Source organism: Canis lupus, chromosome 14 (assembly GCF_011100685.1).
Source record: "Canis lupus familiaris isolate Mischka breed German Shepherd chromosome 14, alternate assembly UU_Cfam_GSD_1.0, whole genome shotgun sequence".
Lineage (NCBI taxonomy): Eukaryota > Metazoa > Chordata > Mammalia > Carnivora > Canidae > Canis > Canis lupus.
In genome coordinates this window covers 51,375,235-51,392,628 of record NC_049235.1, presented here as the reverse complement: position 1 = coordinate 51,392,628, position 17,394 = coordinate 51,375,235, and the positions used below count along the sequence as shown (strand labels likewise).

General features: G+C 35.6%; 1 protein-coding gene across 8 annotated transcripts in view; it reads left to right on the top strand.

Moving 5' to 3' along the window:
* IMMP2L (inner mitochondrial membrane peptidase subunit 2) overlaps positions 1-17,394 on the top strand; it is an 848,583-nt gene that overhangs the window by 61,036 nt on the left and 770,153 nt on the right. For 6 of the 8 annotated variants that reach the window (XM_038557367.1, XM_038557364.1, XM_038557365.1 and 3 more), the window contains exon 4: positions 6,647-6,750. In XM_038557367.1, coding sequence (XP_038413295.1) covers positions 6,647-6,750 — 104 coding nt within the window. Of the gene's footprint in view, positions 1-6,646; positions 6,751-8,071; positions 8,229-12,584; positions 12,628-17,394 lie in introns of those variants that run through there. The other 2 variants (XM_038557371.1, XM_038557369.1) reach the window with 2 other exon arrangements.

Below are 17,394 nucleotides of genomic sequence, written 5' to 3'. Positions count from 1 at the left end.
GAGAGAGAGAGAGGCAGAGACACAGGCAGAGGGAGAAGCAGGCTCCATGCTCCCAGCCCAACGTGGGATTCGATCCCAGGTCTTCAGGATCGCGCCCCGGGCCAAAGGCAGGCGCTAAACCGCTGTGCCACCCAGGGATCCCTGTTGATGGCATTTTGATAGGGATTGCATTGAATGTATAGATTGACCTAGGTAGCATAGCTCTTTTAACAATATTTGTTCTTCCAATCCATGAGCATAGAACTTTTTTCCCATTTCTTTGTGTCTTCCTCAATTTCTTTCATAAGTGTTCTACAGTTTTCCGAGTACAGATCTTTTGCCTCTTTGGTTAGGTTTATTCTTAGGTGTCTTATGGTTTTGGGTGCAATTGAAAATGGGATCGACTCCTTAATTTCTTTCTTCTGTTTCATTGTTAGTATATAGAAATGGCAACTGATTTTTTGTTTATTGATTTTATGTCCTGCCACTTTGCTGAATTCCTATATGAGTTCTAACAATTTTGGAGTGGAGTCTTTTGGGTTTTCCACATAGAGTGTCATATCATCTGTGAGGAGTGAGAGTTTGACGACTTCTTTGCTGATTCAGATGGCTTTTATTTCTTTTTTGTTGTCTGATTGCTGAGGCTAGGACTTCTAGTAATATGTTGAACAACAGTGGTGAGAGTGGACATCCCTGCCATGTTTCTGACCTTAGGGGAAAAGCTCTCAGTTTTTCTCCATTGGTAATGATATTTGCTGTGGGCTTTTATGATTTTGAGATATGTTCCCTCTATTTCTACACTGTGAAGGTTTTTTTTTTTTTTTTCACTGTGAAGGATTTTAATCAAGAAAGGATGCTGTACTTTGTCAGATGCTTTTTCTGCATCTTTTGTAAGGATCATATGGTTCTTGTCCTTTCTTTTATTAATGCAGTGTATCATACCAATTGATTTGTGGATGTTGTGGATGCCGAACCACTCTTGAAGCCCAGGAATAAATCCCACTTTGCCCTAGTGAATAATCCTCTTAATGTAGTGTTGGAGCCGATTGGCCAGTATCTTGGTGAGAATTTTGCATCCATACTCATCAGGGATATTGGTCTGTAATTCTGCTTGGTGAGGACTTTGGTTTTGGGTAAATTGTTGATTTTTAATCTTAATCCTTCATGGTAGAAGCCTGTGAAGAGATTGAGTGTTGAGGATGTAAATCACTGAAGAAAAGGAAGACAGAACAGCTGTGGGATTTGTTTTGTTCTTTCTTGATAATCCTATCAGTGGTTTTCCCTTTACTACTGGAAATCTCCTAAACTACTAGGAGGAACATCTAACACAGTCACACATTTTAAATAGAGGTGGAAACTCCTAAATTAAATATTCTCAGGTTTCTTACTTCCAAAAAGTTTATTATCTTAAGTTGGTTATAATTTTGATGTAGTCTCGGTGAATATAGGATTTAAGGTATTAACAACATGACAAGAAAATACAGACTCTTCATTCCGGAAGTTTATGACTTTTAATTTAGATTTCATGTGTATAACTTCTTTGATTCGAAAAGATTACTTGCTCTGTCTGAAGCATAAACTGCCATTCCCACAAGGGAAAATGAGATGTAAAATTTCTAAGTAATAACATGACTTACTAATTTTTCTGAGATAGCATTATTCGAATGAGATTTTCTTCATTTTCATATAAAATTTTCATTTTGAAGTTCATTATTTTTTCTTCTCAAAAGTTGTTTTAGAAAACTCAGGAACTAAAGTGCTTTTTTTTCTTTTTAATAAATTTTTAAATTGGAGTACAAAGAACTATGGTTGTTACAGTACTGTAGAACAGTTTTGTAATTTAAGAAAATTTTTCTTTATAAGTGTAATTCATATTCATAAATGAACAGTAAAGAAAAAATTTTATTCTGTTGTGAAAATTTTATTCTGTTTTATTCTATTTCACATTATGAATAATACAAGAGTATTATTTCATTATGCATAATATAAAGCACTGTTCAACTTTATTTCTAGTGTTTAAATTGCCTAACTTGATGCAACACAATAGATTTCTTACTAGACTTAGGTAGAATATGTTTTCACTGAAAGAAATATATAAGTTGTTTAGATAATGTACATTGCCTAGGAACCATCTTATTTAAATATACTTTTAAAAACCTTTAATCTTTTAAAGTACAGAAATACTATTTTCCAGCCTTTCATCTGGGCATACAAACATGGGTAAGACATGATTTCTGCAACTGAAAAGCTTACAATTGAGTGAAAGAATCATATGTGTAGGCAGGTACCAATAACAAGGTTTTAGAAAGTATCATTGAAGTTAACCTAAATAGCTAAGGGAGCACTGATGGGGGAATGATTAAATGTAACCTTGTAGAGGAGAGGAAAGGTAAAAGAAAACTATTGTTTCCTTTATAAAATCAAACAAGGGCTTCTAAGTGTTGACTGATGATTCTAATATTTTACTGTTTGAAATTAGATATGCTTCCTTCTGGGATTTTTTTTTTTCCCTACACAGATCTTTTGTTTACAACTCATTACCTTTTAGTTCTAACAATTGGAGTTAGAAAAGCTGGTTGATGAGTGGTCTCTAAGGGAAAGGTAAATAAATCCAAGTGTCAAGATTTGAGTCTATGGGGATTCTTCTGTTCTCGACCTTGGAGCACCAGGGTGTAATTTCCTAATTTCTACAAGGAAACTGCAGGTGTTTGTTTGTTTAAGGCTTCATGCAGAAGTCACCATCCAAACTGTGCTTTGAGAGGTAAGTAGAATTTTCCAAGTAGGGGAAACGTGTTCAGGGCAGAGGAGATAGTCAAATGATGAGAGACTAAAAGGGAGAGTTAGAAACTGAGGCTGACTCAAAAGTATTTTAGTTTGGGGAGCAGAGTGAATAGTGATACTGTTAACTAAGGAAGGGAATACAGAAATACAATTGGGAGCTGGTGTGGAACATTATCTCTGTTCTGGGCATGTTAATTTGGGAAATTTTTGGGAATTTCAGTCATTGATATTTTTGATTCTTTCCATTGAAAATTATTAATCATCCTATGTGCTTAGGGGTCAAGAACACAGACATAAGAAACAACATATTCTCAAAATGCTTACAGGCTCTTGGAAAGAAAGACAAGGCAATAATAACAGTGCACATTTAAATACGATGTGATAGAAATGATCACAGGTTGGTGATGAGGAACTTGTGAGTTTTGATAACCTAGTGGACACTGAAGTTGGGAATGGGGAGAAGGAGAGATGAAGGTTAGGAAAGAATTCTTGTGAAATTGCCTTATGAGACTCAAATGTTTTGATGTAGGAGTTAACCAGATGGCAGAAGGTAGAAAGAGGGGGAAGCATTTCAGACAGAAATATTTGCTTATATGATGCCTTGAAAGTGTCAGTGAATGTAACCCGTAGGAACTATGTGAGTGGGGGGCACCTGGGTGGCTCAGTGGTTGAGTGTCTGCCTTTGGCTCAGGTCGTGATCTTGGGATCCTGGGGTTGAGTCCCATATCAGGCTCCCTGCAGGGAGACTAGTTCTCCCTCTGCTTATGTCTCTGTCTCTCTCTATGTCTCTCATGAATAAATAAATAAAATCTTTTTTTTAAAAAAGCAACTGTGTGAGTGGGGATTGATGGAAGGCAGTTGTTTTGGTAGTGTTAGGAAGTTAGTGAAGGATTTAAGGTAGGAGAATGACTTGAGATGAGATGGCAGAGAAGAATCTCAGAGAAGTAGTTGGTGTTAAAGTATAAATCTAAGCATGGGCTAACATAAGGGATAAAAAGTGCTTCCTACTTACTTGTGGAGACAGGTAAGCAAAAATTACATTACAGAATGTACATGCTGTAGTGTGAAGTGCTATGGATTGAGGAGGAAGTGATTTTGGGACCGGGCATTTAGGATTCATTGGTATATGGGTGGTATTTGCAACTAAGAATGTTAATGAGATTTTTTTCAGGGAAAGAATTTAATAACATGAATGAATGAACTATAGGTAGAATTCTGGAAAAATGCAACCTTCATAGGATAATGGTTGAAGAAGAATCATCTAAAGCTATGGTTTTAGCACTGTGGATTGCAACTTATTAGTAGGTTACAAAATAAAGACAGTGGATATGAATGTAATGTGGTGGTTATAGACAGAATTTTAAAAACAGGTTAGGGGAGAAAAAATGTCAGTATATGTAGTAAAGGTAATTATTGTGAAATTTTGTTCAGAATTGTGCATTTGTGCATGTGTGTAAAGTGCATTTCTCATTATGTGCAGTGGTCACAAACTCTTGAAAAACTCCAATAAAAGACACTAAGTAAGGAAGAGCAATCAGAAATGACTTAATCACTTTTGTTCTTCACTAATCGGATGGCAAGGAAAAGAAAAAGTCAGTGAAGGTGCAATGGGAAGGAGATTCTCTCTTTATGATTCAGATGGTTTCCCCATAGGCCACGTTTAATTATATCAGTTGTATAGGAAGAAAAATAAAAAGAAATAAGGGAAAAGGACTCACAAGATACTAAACTCAAAGACTGAGAGGGAGGTAGAGAATGTGAATTAGAGAACAAACCCCCAACGGAAGCTGAATGTTTAATCTAACCCTACTGTGTGATGGCAAAAGCTCCGTTCATAGCACGTGGCCCAACAAAGCCCCTTGGATTCATCCAATTATATCAACTATGTTCTTTATTATGGAGCTAGAGGAGGAACCTGAGAGAGGACACGAAACTATAATTAAAATCATGATGTAGTATTACTAATAATATAGATTACTGAGAACTTGATTATGGCTCAAGAACTGTTCTATGTACTTAAAGTGAATAATCCACCAAGTAAGTGAATATTTGTAAGGCCCTTAGTGCCATGCACATGGTAAGCACTCAGTATATCTGGTTATTATTCATAGAACAGTGTACATGGCAAGCATTGGATCAGTATTGGCTATTATTGCGTATTATTACTAATTAGCTATGTTACTAATTATCACCACAATTACCAGTAAGGAAATTGAAATGTAATAAATGTGAGTAACTTGCCGAAAATCGTATATCTAGAAAGAAATGGAATCATTCGTTTCTGAGTTGGAGGTGAAAGACTGATTAGTGTAGATACATGATGAGTTATATAATTGGTGCTTGAAGTACATTAATGGGAGAGGGAAGAGAAAAGATGGGCCATAAGTGAAAGGCATTGTGAGGGGAAAAAAAAAAACCTCCTTAGCTTGGTGACTGGTTAGATATGAAGTAAAAAGATGATTAAGATTTTAAGCTGGTTGACTGGGAAAGTGGTAAATAAGATGTAAGAAAATAAGGAAGAAAACCTTCTTTTTGGTAAGAAATAATGACAAATTCCATATGATTGTGTTGAATTTTATGTAAGACAGTCAAGGAAAATGAGTAGCCAGGGATTCAAAACTAAAGATATAGATACTTTGGCATTATCGTCATGTAAATGAGTTGATAGAAACTATGAGTGTGGGATCTTCAAAAATGACCCATATATTTTGGCCATGACAAAACCAGGGGAGTTAAAAAATAAGATCATGGATAATTGCCCCCACACAAAAATTTCTACAGTGTTGCCCACATCTGCTTTGCAGAAATCTACAAATAATTTCAGGAATCTTTGAAAAAGAGTATATTACTACTGCTTCTGGGACTGGCTCTTGTCTGGCATCCACTGTTTTCCTGGCTCCTGCCCTGGCTGCTGGGGCTGTGTCTCCTCTTGCTGCCACTGTCGATGAAGGCAGGAGAGGCTCAGCTGTGGTTTGGCACCTTCCCACTAGCACAGAGAGTGCCGTTTCCCCTCATGGCATTCTCAGAGACCCTGGAGAGTCAATGATGAGAAAGCTCTCCTAGTTTTTCTTATTCTTTTCTTATTTTCTCTATTCCCACCTCAGGTTTCAGACTTCTTATTCACCGGGTTTTTCAGCACCCCTATCCAAGTGACAGGTGTGTTGGCTTCATGGTTCCTCCATCAAATTTTTATGCCTAGATGGCTCCTGACTTTCAGATGAATTCTCACACAAAATGCGTCTCAATTTTTGCTCCATCAATCCTCAGGCACGTTGAGACTCATCTGAATGCTAGCGTGAATGTCCCTTATTAGGTTTCAACTGGGACCAGGACCCTCACTCCTTGCTCTCTCTAGAAAAGAGAGATTGAAGTGGAAATGCCCACATCTTCCATGATTATCCCATCTCTTGTTTCTTCCACTCCCTTCTCTTCTTCCTAGGGCTGTTTTCCTGGCTGATTGAAGATTATTTCTTTTTCCCAAACGGAACAGTGATGTGCACTACTGTGAAATTAGATCCCAAGTGACTATTCCTTTGGGAGGTTTGATTCACTTCCTCCTCTTTTTTTTTTTTTTTTTTTTTTTTAAATAATCCTTCTTAAAGCTTTTCATACCTCTTTACTGGAGCTTAGTAAAGATTTGAATATCTAGCACATTTTCCTTTCAAATAAGTATTGGTAATGTATTTCTCCCCCCAGTTCACCTGTGAAGAATACCGATGAGTCTTTTTGAAAACTCATCATTGGCAGTTACTTTAGAACAGCAATTTATTGAAAGCTACTATATTAGAAATGTTTTATTGCACTGCACTAGAGCTATGAAGTGCAAGGAACCATGAAGATTGAAAAATACAAATGATAGATGTGTCTCTTTCTCCTTATTTTTTAGCCTTCTTTGAATCCTGGGGGGAGCCAGTCATCTGATGTGGTGCTTTTGAACCACTGGAAAGTGAGGAATTTTGAAGTACAACGTGGTGACATTGTGTCATTGGTGTAAGTAAATCAGAAACATATAATATTTGCATATAGAATTATTTATAATTGAGTTACCTCGTAATTTGCTGTTAATATCATTGCCAATTATTACATTAATAGGTACATTTTAAATGTAATATATTTTTAAAAATCACTTTTGAAACCTAACATTGCCATAAAAAAGGATTTTTCTTTTATGTCTAAAATATATCCAGTGATTGATATACTTGAATTTGGTAAAATGTCTTTAATGAAATGTTGATTAGAAATTATATTGATGATCATAAAGTACATGTAATCGGTATCAATTTGGATTATTTTGGGAATTTTGCATCTTGGAAGCAACCTTTATGTTACTTTCATTTTTATTACTTTGTGTAGGTACACAATATTTCTAAAAGGTGATAATTGTGACACGAAATTCACTGATATTTCTGTGTATGTCTCAGTGATTGAACTGAAATAAGGCAGTTTGGAAGATTAGTAGACTGGAGGCTTTTGTCTGGGACCAAAAGGTGGCACTGTTTCTCTGTTAAAGCATTTTGACTGGTCCAGAGCAAAAATTTCATTCCAGTCTTAATGTAGAAAAAGAATGTCAAAGTGTGCATAACTAATGCAATGATATAATACATAGTCAGTCCCAGCACATGCTTGAATGGGTTAGATTTGAGATTTGTTTGTTTTAAAAGTAAATTCACACTGAGAAGACTAACAGAACTTGCCTGACTTCTTCTGGTTTCAGCTACTTATAAAAATGTTTTTATATGCTTCCTTGTTATGGCAGTTAGTGTGTCGGGGTAGCAATTAATATAGCAGTTACTGTCATTTTTTTTTTTTGTCATTTGTTTTAATGATAGTAAATTCCTGGTGTTTGGTGAAGACTTCCAGTTTATATTTCTGGTTCTTTAATTGGAATGATTGCTTTTTTGTTGGATGAGAATTTATAATTGTTCGGTAAATGTAAAACATGATCTACTTGTTCAAACTTATCTTTGGCTAGTACTTTGTGGAAATAGATGTTTCATAAATGTGTCTCTTTCAAGCCTGTTTTTCTAGGATTCATTTGAAAAAACTTATTATCTAAATCTGGTAGTAACTCATAAAATAAAAACATTTGAATAGAGTTTTGTATGGCAGACATCCAAGGATAGGGATTAAATGCTTCTCATGTTCTTGAGTGCTTTCTTTAATATTAACCTACTCTTTGGACTCTTATTTTGTCATTCAGAGTAGTTTTTTTTTTTTTTTTTTTTTTTTTTTTGCAACCTCCTTAACAACCTTTTCCATGCTGGGTTAGCCTGTTGTGTGCTCATTATTCTTTTGCCTTTGGTTTGACAAGGTTACATTCTCACTTAGTCGGTGATGGAGAGGATACCCACCCAAGTGAAAGAGGTCACACTGTAAGCAGACAATTGTGCAGTTTTTTTTTTTTTTTCCAAGAGAAACATGCTGACTATCTCGAAGCAGGTAAATTTGAATAGATAATTGGAAAAAGGAGACTCCTTGAAATTCAGGGTTGCATGGGTTTGTGAAAGTACACTAGCATATCATGGACTATGTGAAAAACAGAACACTATTCTCTTATGTAAATATTAAACTAATTGATACATATTATATAAATTAACTGAAAAATAGCATATCTGAATTGAAGGTGATATAATAAATTATAGCTACTTGGGTTCAGCTATATTTTTAATGAGTTAATTATGTGCTATATCTCTGTCATGTACAAATAACACAAATTTTCTTTTATAATTCTTGTTGCTAGAAGGAGCCATTTACATAAAAGAATGCTTAGTGATTGGTATTATATATTTTAAGAACAAATAATCATTAAGCAATGATTTTTTTTGAGAGACAAAAAGTCTTTTGCTAAATTCTTTTTTAGCATGATGTAATACTATATAAAAGACATTATTTAAAGTATCTTTTTAATTTTATGAACAAAAGTACTTTTTAAATGTCCTTATATTTATATATATTTTATAGACTGCTTCATTTCAAAAGATTAATGTTGGTTTGATTAATGTTCATGAATATATATTTAATTCACATCAACACTGAATATTTGCTTTTCTTAGAAAATCTATCAGTCTGGTTTTAACTTAGATCATAATTATCATTAGTACATCAGAACATTTTCTGTATTTAAGAGATGCGTGACTCAAGAAATATGTGACTAAACTTGAATTTAAGGCTAAATAGAAAATGTTTGTAATTTTTTTTGTTTATAAATTGATATAACATATTTCATTGATACATACAATCTTTGGAAACAAGGTAGTATAACAGTTTATAGTAAAAAAATCCTGGGACAGTGTTGCATATATTCGGTGTTTGTAGTAATACAGCATTTTTATTATGTATTATATATACATTTCTGGAAAAGTTCAGTTTGCAAATTCATAAAGTAGTAGGGCTTGTGCAACTTTGTAACTAGAGCACTAGTGAAAACAAAAACAATTCAATATAAGTGCTATCACAGTTTAAATGACATGAAATTTTTTATAAATAAGCACTGCAATAAATGTAGGATTTATTTAAGACAAAAAAGCTGAAGGTAACCTGATGGAAGGGCAGATGGACATTTTCATTAGAAGTTACAAATAGTGAAAAGATTGCAAGCTTTGTATAAAATGTACGGATACTGGAGGTATATTCTCTGCTCATTGTTCAGTGTTACCTAATTACTTACTTTATTTATTTAAAACAAAGATCAGAGTTAACCTTGCAATAAGCACTTCTAAGAAGATTGAATATGTAATACAGATTCCTTTCTGGCTTATTGCTGTTAGTGTACTTAGCCTTCAGTTGCTATTATTGATGAGACAGTGCATTAATGATCTGGGAAAAAATTCCTTATGAACTAATGCAACGTCTGCTTTATACTGTAACTCTTTCTCCATGGTGCCTATGAGCTAATTTATGTTACAGAAACACATGCTGTAGCAGAACAGACTTTCTTTTCTGTTGCAGTGGGTTTTGCTCAGAGATTATTGACCAAGGCTGTTCCCTAAAGCATGAAGGGTCTGAGGAGCTACAGATTAGAATATGCTTCGTTTCATCTCTTCCTTATCTTTTCCTGTCACTTTCTTTCTATGAATAGTGGAGCTAATGTTTAAACATGTTATTCAGTAACGTTAAATCAAAAGTTATATTTATTTAGTAACATTACTAGTCACATAAAACATTTGCTGTCATCAAGTGCTTAGTATTATTGAGTGTATGTAGGTGACATCATACTCTCTTAGTGGATTTGCAACCTAATAGTGGTGATTAAGGTGGATTTTCTATACCTTGGAATTGACTCTTCATTAACCTGTGTGATGGCCTTACTGCAATAGGCTTAACATAAGTAGCATATTTACAGTGATGTTTCAATGAACAAATCCATTGGGACAGAGGTTCCTTCATAATAGTTTCAAATGATCACATTTAAAAGTGTTTTAACTTTTTATTTTGATATTAGATGTCAAGAAAGGTTGTAAGAGTAGTATGGAGAGTTCTCATATAATCTTTTTTTCAGCTTTACTGATGTACAATTGACAAATAAAATTGTAACATTTAAAATGTAAAATGAGATGGTTATATATATATATATATATATATATATATATATATATATATAATGATAGGATTGACCTCATTGTGTTAATTAGCACATCTGTCACCTTTACCTTTTGTGTGTGTGTGTGTGTGTGTGTGTGTGTGTGAGAACATTTAAGTTCTTTCTAAGCAAATTTCAGGTGTACAATACAGTGTTATCAGCTGTAGTCCCCATGTTATCCATTTGATCCATAGAGTATGGATCTTACACCCCCCCACATTAATATTGTCCACTACCGTGGTACAATTACTGAGATGAGAAAGTTGACATTGATACAGTACTATTAAATAACTATGCATTTCACCAGTTTTCCCACTAATGTCCTTTTTCTACACCAAGATCCATTGTAGGATCCCATATTTCATTTTTATTTTTTAATGTCTCTCTAGTTGCCTCCAATCTGTAATAGTTCCTCATTTCTTCTTCATCTTTTTTGATCTTGACACCTTTAAAGGGTTCTGCCAGTTATTTTGTAGAAAAATACTTACCTTTAGAAATTCTGAGGTCAGTGTATGTTCCAGTGGAGAAGCATTGCTGTTGATGGCAGTTGCGGGGGAAGCTGTAGTGGTGGTAAGAGCTGGGGAGGTAGATGAGACAGGGCCAGAGAAGCAAATACTCTGGCGTAAGTCATTCTGGTTTCTTAGGACCACATACGTGGGTCATGACTGAGAGACGCCATGGCTTCCCGAAGTCTACACAAGCATGTTACTGCTGCTAAGAAGCAAGGAGGAAGAGCTGTGCAGGTGGGGGAAAGTCTAAAGTTTATAGTACAGATAGAAGAGAAGGAGCTAAGGCTGGGTCCTAGATGATACTATACTGAGCCCATGTGAGGTTTTAGATCTAGTAGAAGGTGAGGGTGGGGAAATTCTCTTTTAATGAGTGCCCCGTATATCAGGCATTGTGCTATGCATTTTATGTATGCTATTTTTACTTAATTCTCATAACAATGTCTGGAGATAGTTTTAACCCAGTGAAGATGAGATTTAACAAGTAAATAGCAAGTGAATAGCAGAGCTAGAATGAGAATCCAGGCCTACTTGACTCTGAACCTGTCCTGTTGGACATAGCTGGTAAATATGGCTACTGAGCAGCTGAAGTAGTTATTATCACTTGTTAAAATGACAAAATTTTGGATATATTCATTAGATAAAATACTTTATTAGAATTAACTTAAACTTTTTTTTTAAAGATTTTATTTATTTATTCATGAGATATATAGAGAGAGGCAGAGACAGAGGCAGAGGGAGAAGCAGGCCCACCGCTGCAAGCCCAATGTTGGACTCGATCCCTGGACTGGGATCACGCCCTGAGCTGAAGGCAGATGCTCAACCACTGAGCCACCCAGGCGTTCCTTCTTTTTCTTTTTTTAATGTGGCTGGTAGAAGACTCAAAATTAAACATGTGACACACATTCTGTTTTTATTGGACGGAGACCGCAGTGTTTAAACCCTTTCCATCAACCACTGCTGCTTTCCTAGATTCAAAAGTCTGGGGTGGCAAAATACTAAGGTAGTTTCTATGAAGCAAAGGCAGTCTCCCCAAGATAGCTAAACACTTTGTATTGGTAAGAGTATTGTGGTGATAAGGTTCAAAAGAAAAAAAAATACATGCAGTCTATGAGAGAGAGGAAAAAAAATATTCACAACTGAATTTGTTTTAAGTAGACTCCATGCCAGATATGGGACTTGAACTCATGACCCTGAGATCAAGAGGCATATACTCAACCGAGTCAGCCAGGCATCCCACAATAGTTTTTAATATGTATTGACTGTTTATTATTTTCCAGGCACAGGGCTAAGAGTTCTATATTTATTTTTATTCAATCCTTATTTTAACTACCCCCCAAAAGTAGATAATGTTGTTATTCTTATTTTATAGACAAAACAATGAGGTATGGAGAGGTTAAGTAACTTGCTTAAGAATGTACAGCTAGTAAATGGAAAAGCAAAGTTTTGACGTGCCTCTCCTCAAATCCTGTGGTCTTAACCTTAAAACTGTAAAGCCTCTATATATAGTGGTGGTGCTCTGGTTGAGGACATTTACTCGTTCTCAGCAGAGAAGTCAAGCAGGCCCTAATATCTTGGCATCTATCATATCCCCATTTCTGTAATAAAATTTCTGATATAGTGGTTTATGAAATGTATCTCTTCATTAATAGCAGCAAGACATTATTATGAACATATAGTGTGCATACAATTTCTATAGCTGGTTTGTGACATGTAAACTAATTGCCATTTTTTGACAGATGGCCACCACAATGGTTGCATTTCTAGCAGTGAGTGTGAGCAAAGAGTTACGAAGATTTCAGCGAGGAAAATGGATGAAATAGAATAGAGCCTTTGGAAAAAAAATGAAATTTGCTAGTTTCTTTGTGTCTGGAGTGTTTGTAAATCTTTAAATATCCCTTAATCCCCTGAGGTAAATTAATTGGAATCTGTTAAAAAACCAAATTCAGGTTTTGAACAAATACTCAGAGCGGGGATAATACTGACTGATGACCTGTAATTGTATTAAAAGCCAGTTATCTCTTGAGCTAGAAGAATTGTGGATGCTTATCTGTTGAATCTGTATGCATTCCCAATTTTTTTTTTTTTGTTTATAACCAAAAATTTTTCTGAGTTTGTAGGTAATATTGTATATTTCAGGGACACAAAGTTAGAAAGACCATGACTTTCAAAGAAAAGTTCTATAAGCAGAATTTTTTCTTTTCTTTTTAAATTAATGGACTGTGAAAATGTTGTACAGTGAAATCCAGTTTGCAGTTTATTTTGATGAGAGATTTAGTTTTCAGCACTTTAAATTACCCGTTGTTGTTTGCAGTCATTACTAACTTTATTTACAAACAATTCCTTAAAAAATGAGACAGTGTAAGTATTTATTGCTATTATTTGATATAGATTAAACTGTTTTTGTAACTGCTCTTCATAGGCATGCAAAAAGTTGGTGCCTTTGAGGTAGCCCTTAATATCGATTTGCTTTCTTGAGTAGGATAAACTACCTCCACAATTGTTATACATTTAATTACGCAATAAAACATTTTCTTAGTTCTGGGCTAGGAAATGTTTCAGTGATCATATGTTTCACTTTTGAATTATCGAGATTTTATGGTAATGAGCAGAAGCTATGGATATCTTGTATAGCAAGATATATACCCATTTCCTAAATCTTATATCCTTCGAGAGATGACTAGAAATTGTCAAAGAATAAATTTATACAGGGGATATTCTATGAAATAGTAGGTACTTAGGTTTGTAACTGGTTTATTGTAAACAGTTAGTTATGTTGTAACTGTTTTATTTTCACTGTGGAAAAATCCAGTATCTGAGAACACTGTGACTTTTATTAAAAAAAAAAAAAAAAGTTCAGGACAGAATTCATAAAGGTGCTCCCAAATACACATTTTATGTTATATGTACTGAGTCAGATTGAACTCTTAAGGAGAAGCATTTTGAAGGATCCTTGGGTGGCTCGGCGGTTTAGCACCTGCCTTCGGCCCAGGGCATGATCCTGGAGACCCCGAATTGAATCCCACGTGGTGCTCCCTGCATGGAGCCTGCTTCTCCCTCTGTCTACGTCTCTTCCTTTCTCTGTGTGTCTCTCATGAATAAATAAAGAAAATCTTAAAAAAAAAAATTTTTGAATATAAGCTTAAATAATTGTAACAGAGAAATAATAAGAATTTTGGGGAAGTAGACAATTTAAGTTTCAAACAGTAAATATAACTCAGAAAAATAAACTATTACATAGGTATGGCAACTTTTTAAAAATACTTCTGGAACCATTAAAATATAGGTACATATATAAAGATAGGCCACTAATATCAATCAGTATCTGATTTCCATCTTCATCTGTGATAGACTGGTTTATTTCAAACTAAGTCCCATACTGAGAAACATGAGAAAGCTGCATTTTAAAAAAAATTACATGCATTGTAGCTTTGTCAAAGGGCAAAGATCCCAGAGTGAAGAGAAACACATTGAGGTGCACCCTGTATTCAGTGCTACTTTTTATCTTGGGTTACTTGTCACTTTGTAAGCACCACAGGCATGAAACTGAGAAGCCAAAGAGTGGCAGCTAAGATGGTAAGAGGCTGAGCAGAATTTTTGACAGTTTTACCCTGCTAGGAGGTCAAACTAGAATTCAAGGAGGAGGCAGGACCCTGGTAAATACTCCATACTTTTAATTGGAATCCTTGAAGGGTATATCCTAGGAGTTAGGGAGAACTAGAAATAGACCATAACTTAAAATAATTGAGATGCAGTCTCTGATAAACTAAATCCTGATTTTAAGATGATCTGCCTTTTCTTTAACTGTCTTTGCCAGAAGCAAGAGGCATCATGCAGAATCTTAAGTTTTTTGTATCCCACGCTTGGCATTCAATAAAAAATCACCATGCATGTCAGAAGGCAAGACCAAGATAAAAACAAAATAGAACAATAAATGATAGAAACAATCATAATGATCTAGTTGTTGGAATGATCAGATATGGGCTATAAAATAATTATAATGAATATTTTGAAAAATTGATGAAAAGATGGATAATTTCATCAGAAAACAGAATCTATAAAAAAAAATTAAAAGGAATTCTAGAAATGAAAACTAGTATTAACTGAGGACAAGAACTCAGTTGATGAGTTTGACAGCAAATTAGATATAGTCTTGGAGAAGATTCATGAACAGGGTGAAAGGACTTAGAAAATATCTAGACTGGAATACGGAGGGATAAAAGATTGTGACATACAATGAATAGTGCAAGAGGTATGCGTGTAGCACATAGTGAAAAGGGCTGGCATCTATCTAATTGGGGTAGCAGAAGAGGAAGAGAGAGTGGGGCAGAGAAAGTACTATCTGAATAAAGGCCAGACATTTTCCAGAACTTATGAAGGACATCAACATACAGAATCAAGAAGCACTACAAATCTGATCAGGATAAATACAATGAAAAAAGACATTTAAGGCACATGATAGACCTTTGAAAGCCAAAGAAAAAGAGAAAAATCTTGAAATGAGAAAAAAAAAAGACATTGTCAAAGAAGCAAAAAATAGCTGATTTCTTAACCAATGGAAGGCAGGAGATAACTGAATGATGTCTGTAAGGTGCTAAAGGGAAAAAAAAAATTCCAGCCTAGCATTTTGTACCTTTTAGAACTATTCTTCAAAAATCAAAGAGAAATATACTCTTTTTCAGACAACCACCCCCTAGCATATTGTCCATTGTCCTATTGGATTTCACTTATAAAACATTCAAACTAGTAAGAATTTTAAGATGGCAGCTGGAGAGCATTAAGGCCTAAGTGTGTGGTCTGTCTGAGCCTCAGACTCCTGTGTGATTGCACTGGTCGCAACCTTAGGAAGCTGGCCCTGTGATTGGTATGGGGGTCAGCATTGGACATCAGTTGGGCTGATGTGAGCAATTACTGGAAACAGATGCATAAATATTAGAGGTGAGAAAAGGAATGTTTAGTTAAAGTGTGAACAATATGAATCTCTTAAAAAATAAGTCACATTTCTTTGGGGCATCTGGGTGACTCAGTTGGTTAGGTGTCAGACTTTTGATTTCAGTTCATATCCTGGTCTCAGGGTCATGAGATCAAGCCCTATCCTGGGCTCCACTTTCTGCAGGGAGTCTGCTTGGGATTCTTTCTTTCTTCCTCTCCCTCTGCCTCCTCTCCTATGTGGCCTCTGCCTCTCTTTCTCAAAATCAATCAATCAATCAATCTTAAAACAAAACACAAAACACCCCAAACCAGTCACATTTCCTTAAGTTTACATTGACAAAATAGGTGGTAAGTATAGTAGACAGAATTTTGGTCTCCAAGAAGATTATATACTCTAATCCCCAGGACAGTGAATATGATGAAATATCATGGCCATGAATATGTGACCTTGTATTGCCAAAGGACTTTGCAGATGTAATTAAGGTTGACCTTTAATTGACCTCAAAATAATGAGATTATTTTCAATTATCCAGGCCCAATTTAATCACGAGTTAATTTCTTTTTAAATTTTACTTTATTTAAATTCAGTTTGCCGTCATACAATATAACACCCAGGGCTCATCTCATCGTGCACCCTCCTTTTTTTTTTTTTTTTTTAAAGATTTTTATTTATTTATTCATGAGAGACAGAGAGAGAGAGAGAGAGGCAGAGACATAGGCAGAGGGAGAAGTAGGCTCCATGCAGGGAGCTCGATATGGGACTCAATCCAGAACTCCAGGATCATGCCCTGAGCCAAAGGCAGACACTTAACTGCTGAGCCACCCAGGCGTCCCCATCGTGCGCCCTCCTTAATGCCCGTCACCCAGCCACATGAGTCTTTAAAAGCAGCGGTTGACGTGAGGGAGATGTAGAAGAAAAGTCAGAGAGATCCAAATGCAGGAAAGGTTTGAAGCATTATTGCTGGCTTTGAAGAGTCAGGGGCCCTGAGCAGAGAAAAGTGTGCTGCCTCTAGAAGCTAAGAATAACGCCTGACCAAAAGTTGGCAAAGGAATCAGGAGCTCAGTCCTGTAACTATATAGAATTGAATTTTGCCCACAACCTTATAAGACCTAGAGTAGATTCTCCCCCATTTTCCAGATAAGGGCCCAGAGCAGCAGACACCTTGATTTTGGCCTTCTGAAGAACTTAAGCAGAGTACCCAGCCAAACCTGCCGGACTTCTGTCCTAGAGAATGGTGAGCTAATGAATGAGTGCTGTTTCCTAAGTTTGCTTTAATTTGCTCTAGGGGCAGTAGAAAATTTTGTTACACAATTAAAAATTAAAAACAGTTCTAATATTACCCTTAAAATATATGGAAAAGTAAAGTGAACTTTTACAAAAGATTCTTACAAGCATTTGTAAATACTGATTTTATTTAGGTAACTTGACCAACTATCTAAAAATTATTTTCTTGGAAAGCCTGGGTGGCTCAGTGGTTTAGAGCCACCTTCAGCCCAGGGTGTGATCCTGGAGTCCCAGGATGGAGTCCCAGGATCAAGTCCCACGTCAGGCTCCCTGCATGGAACCTGCTTCTCCCTCTGCCTCTCTCTCTCTCTCTGTGTCTCTCATGAATAAAT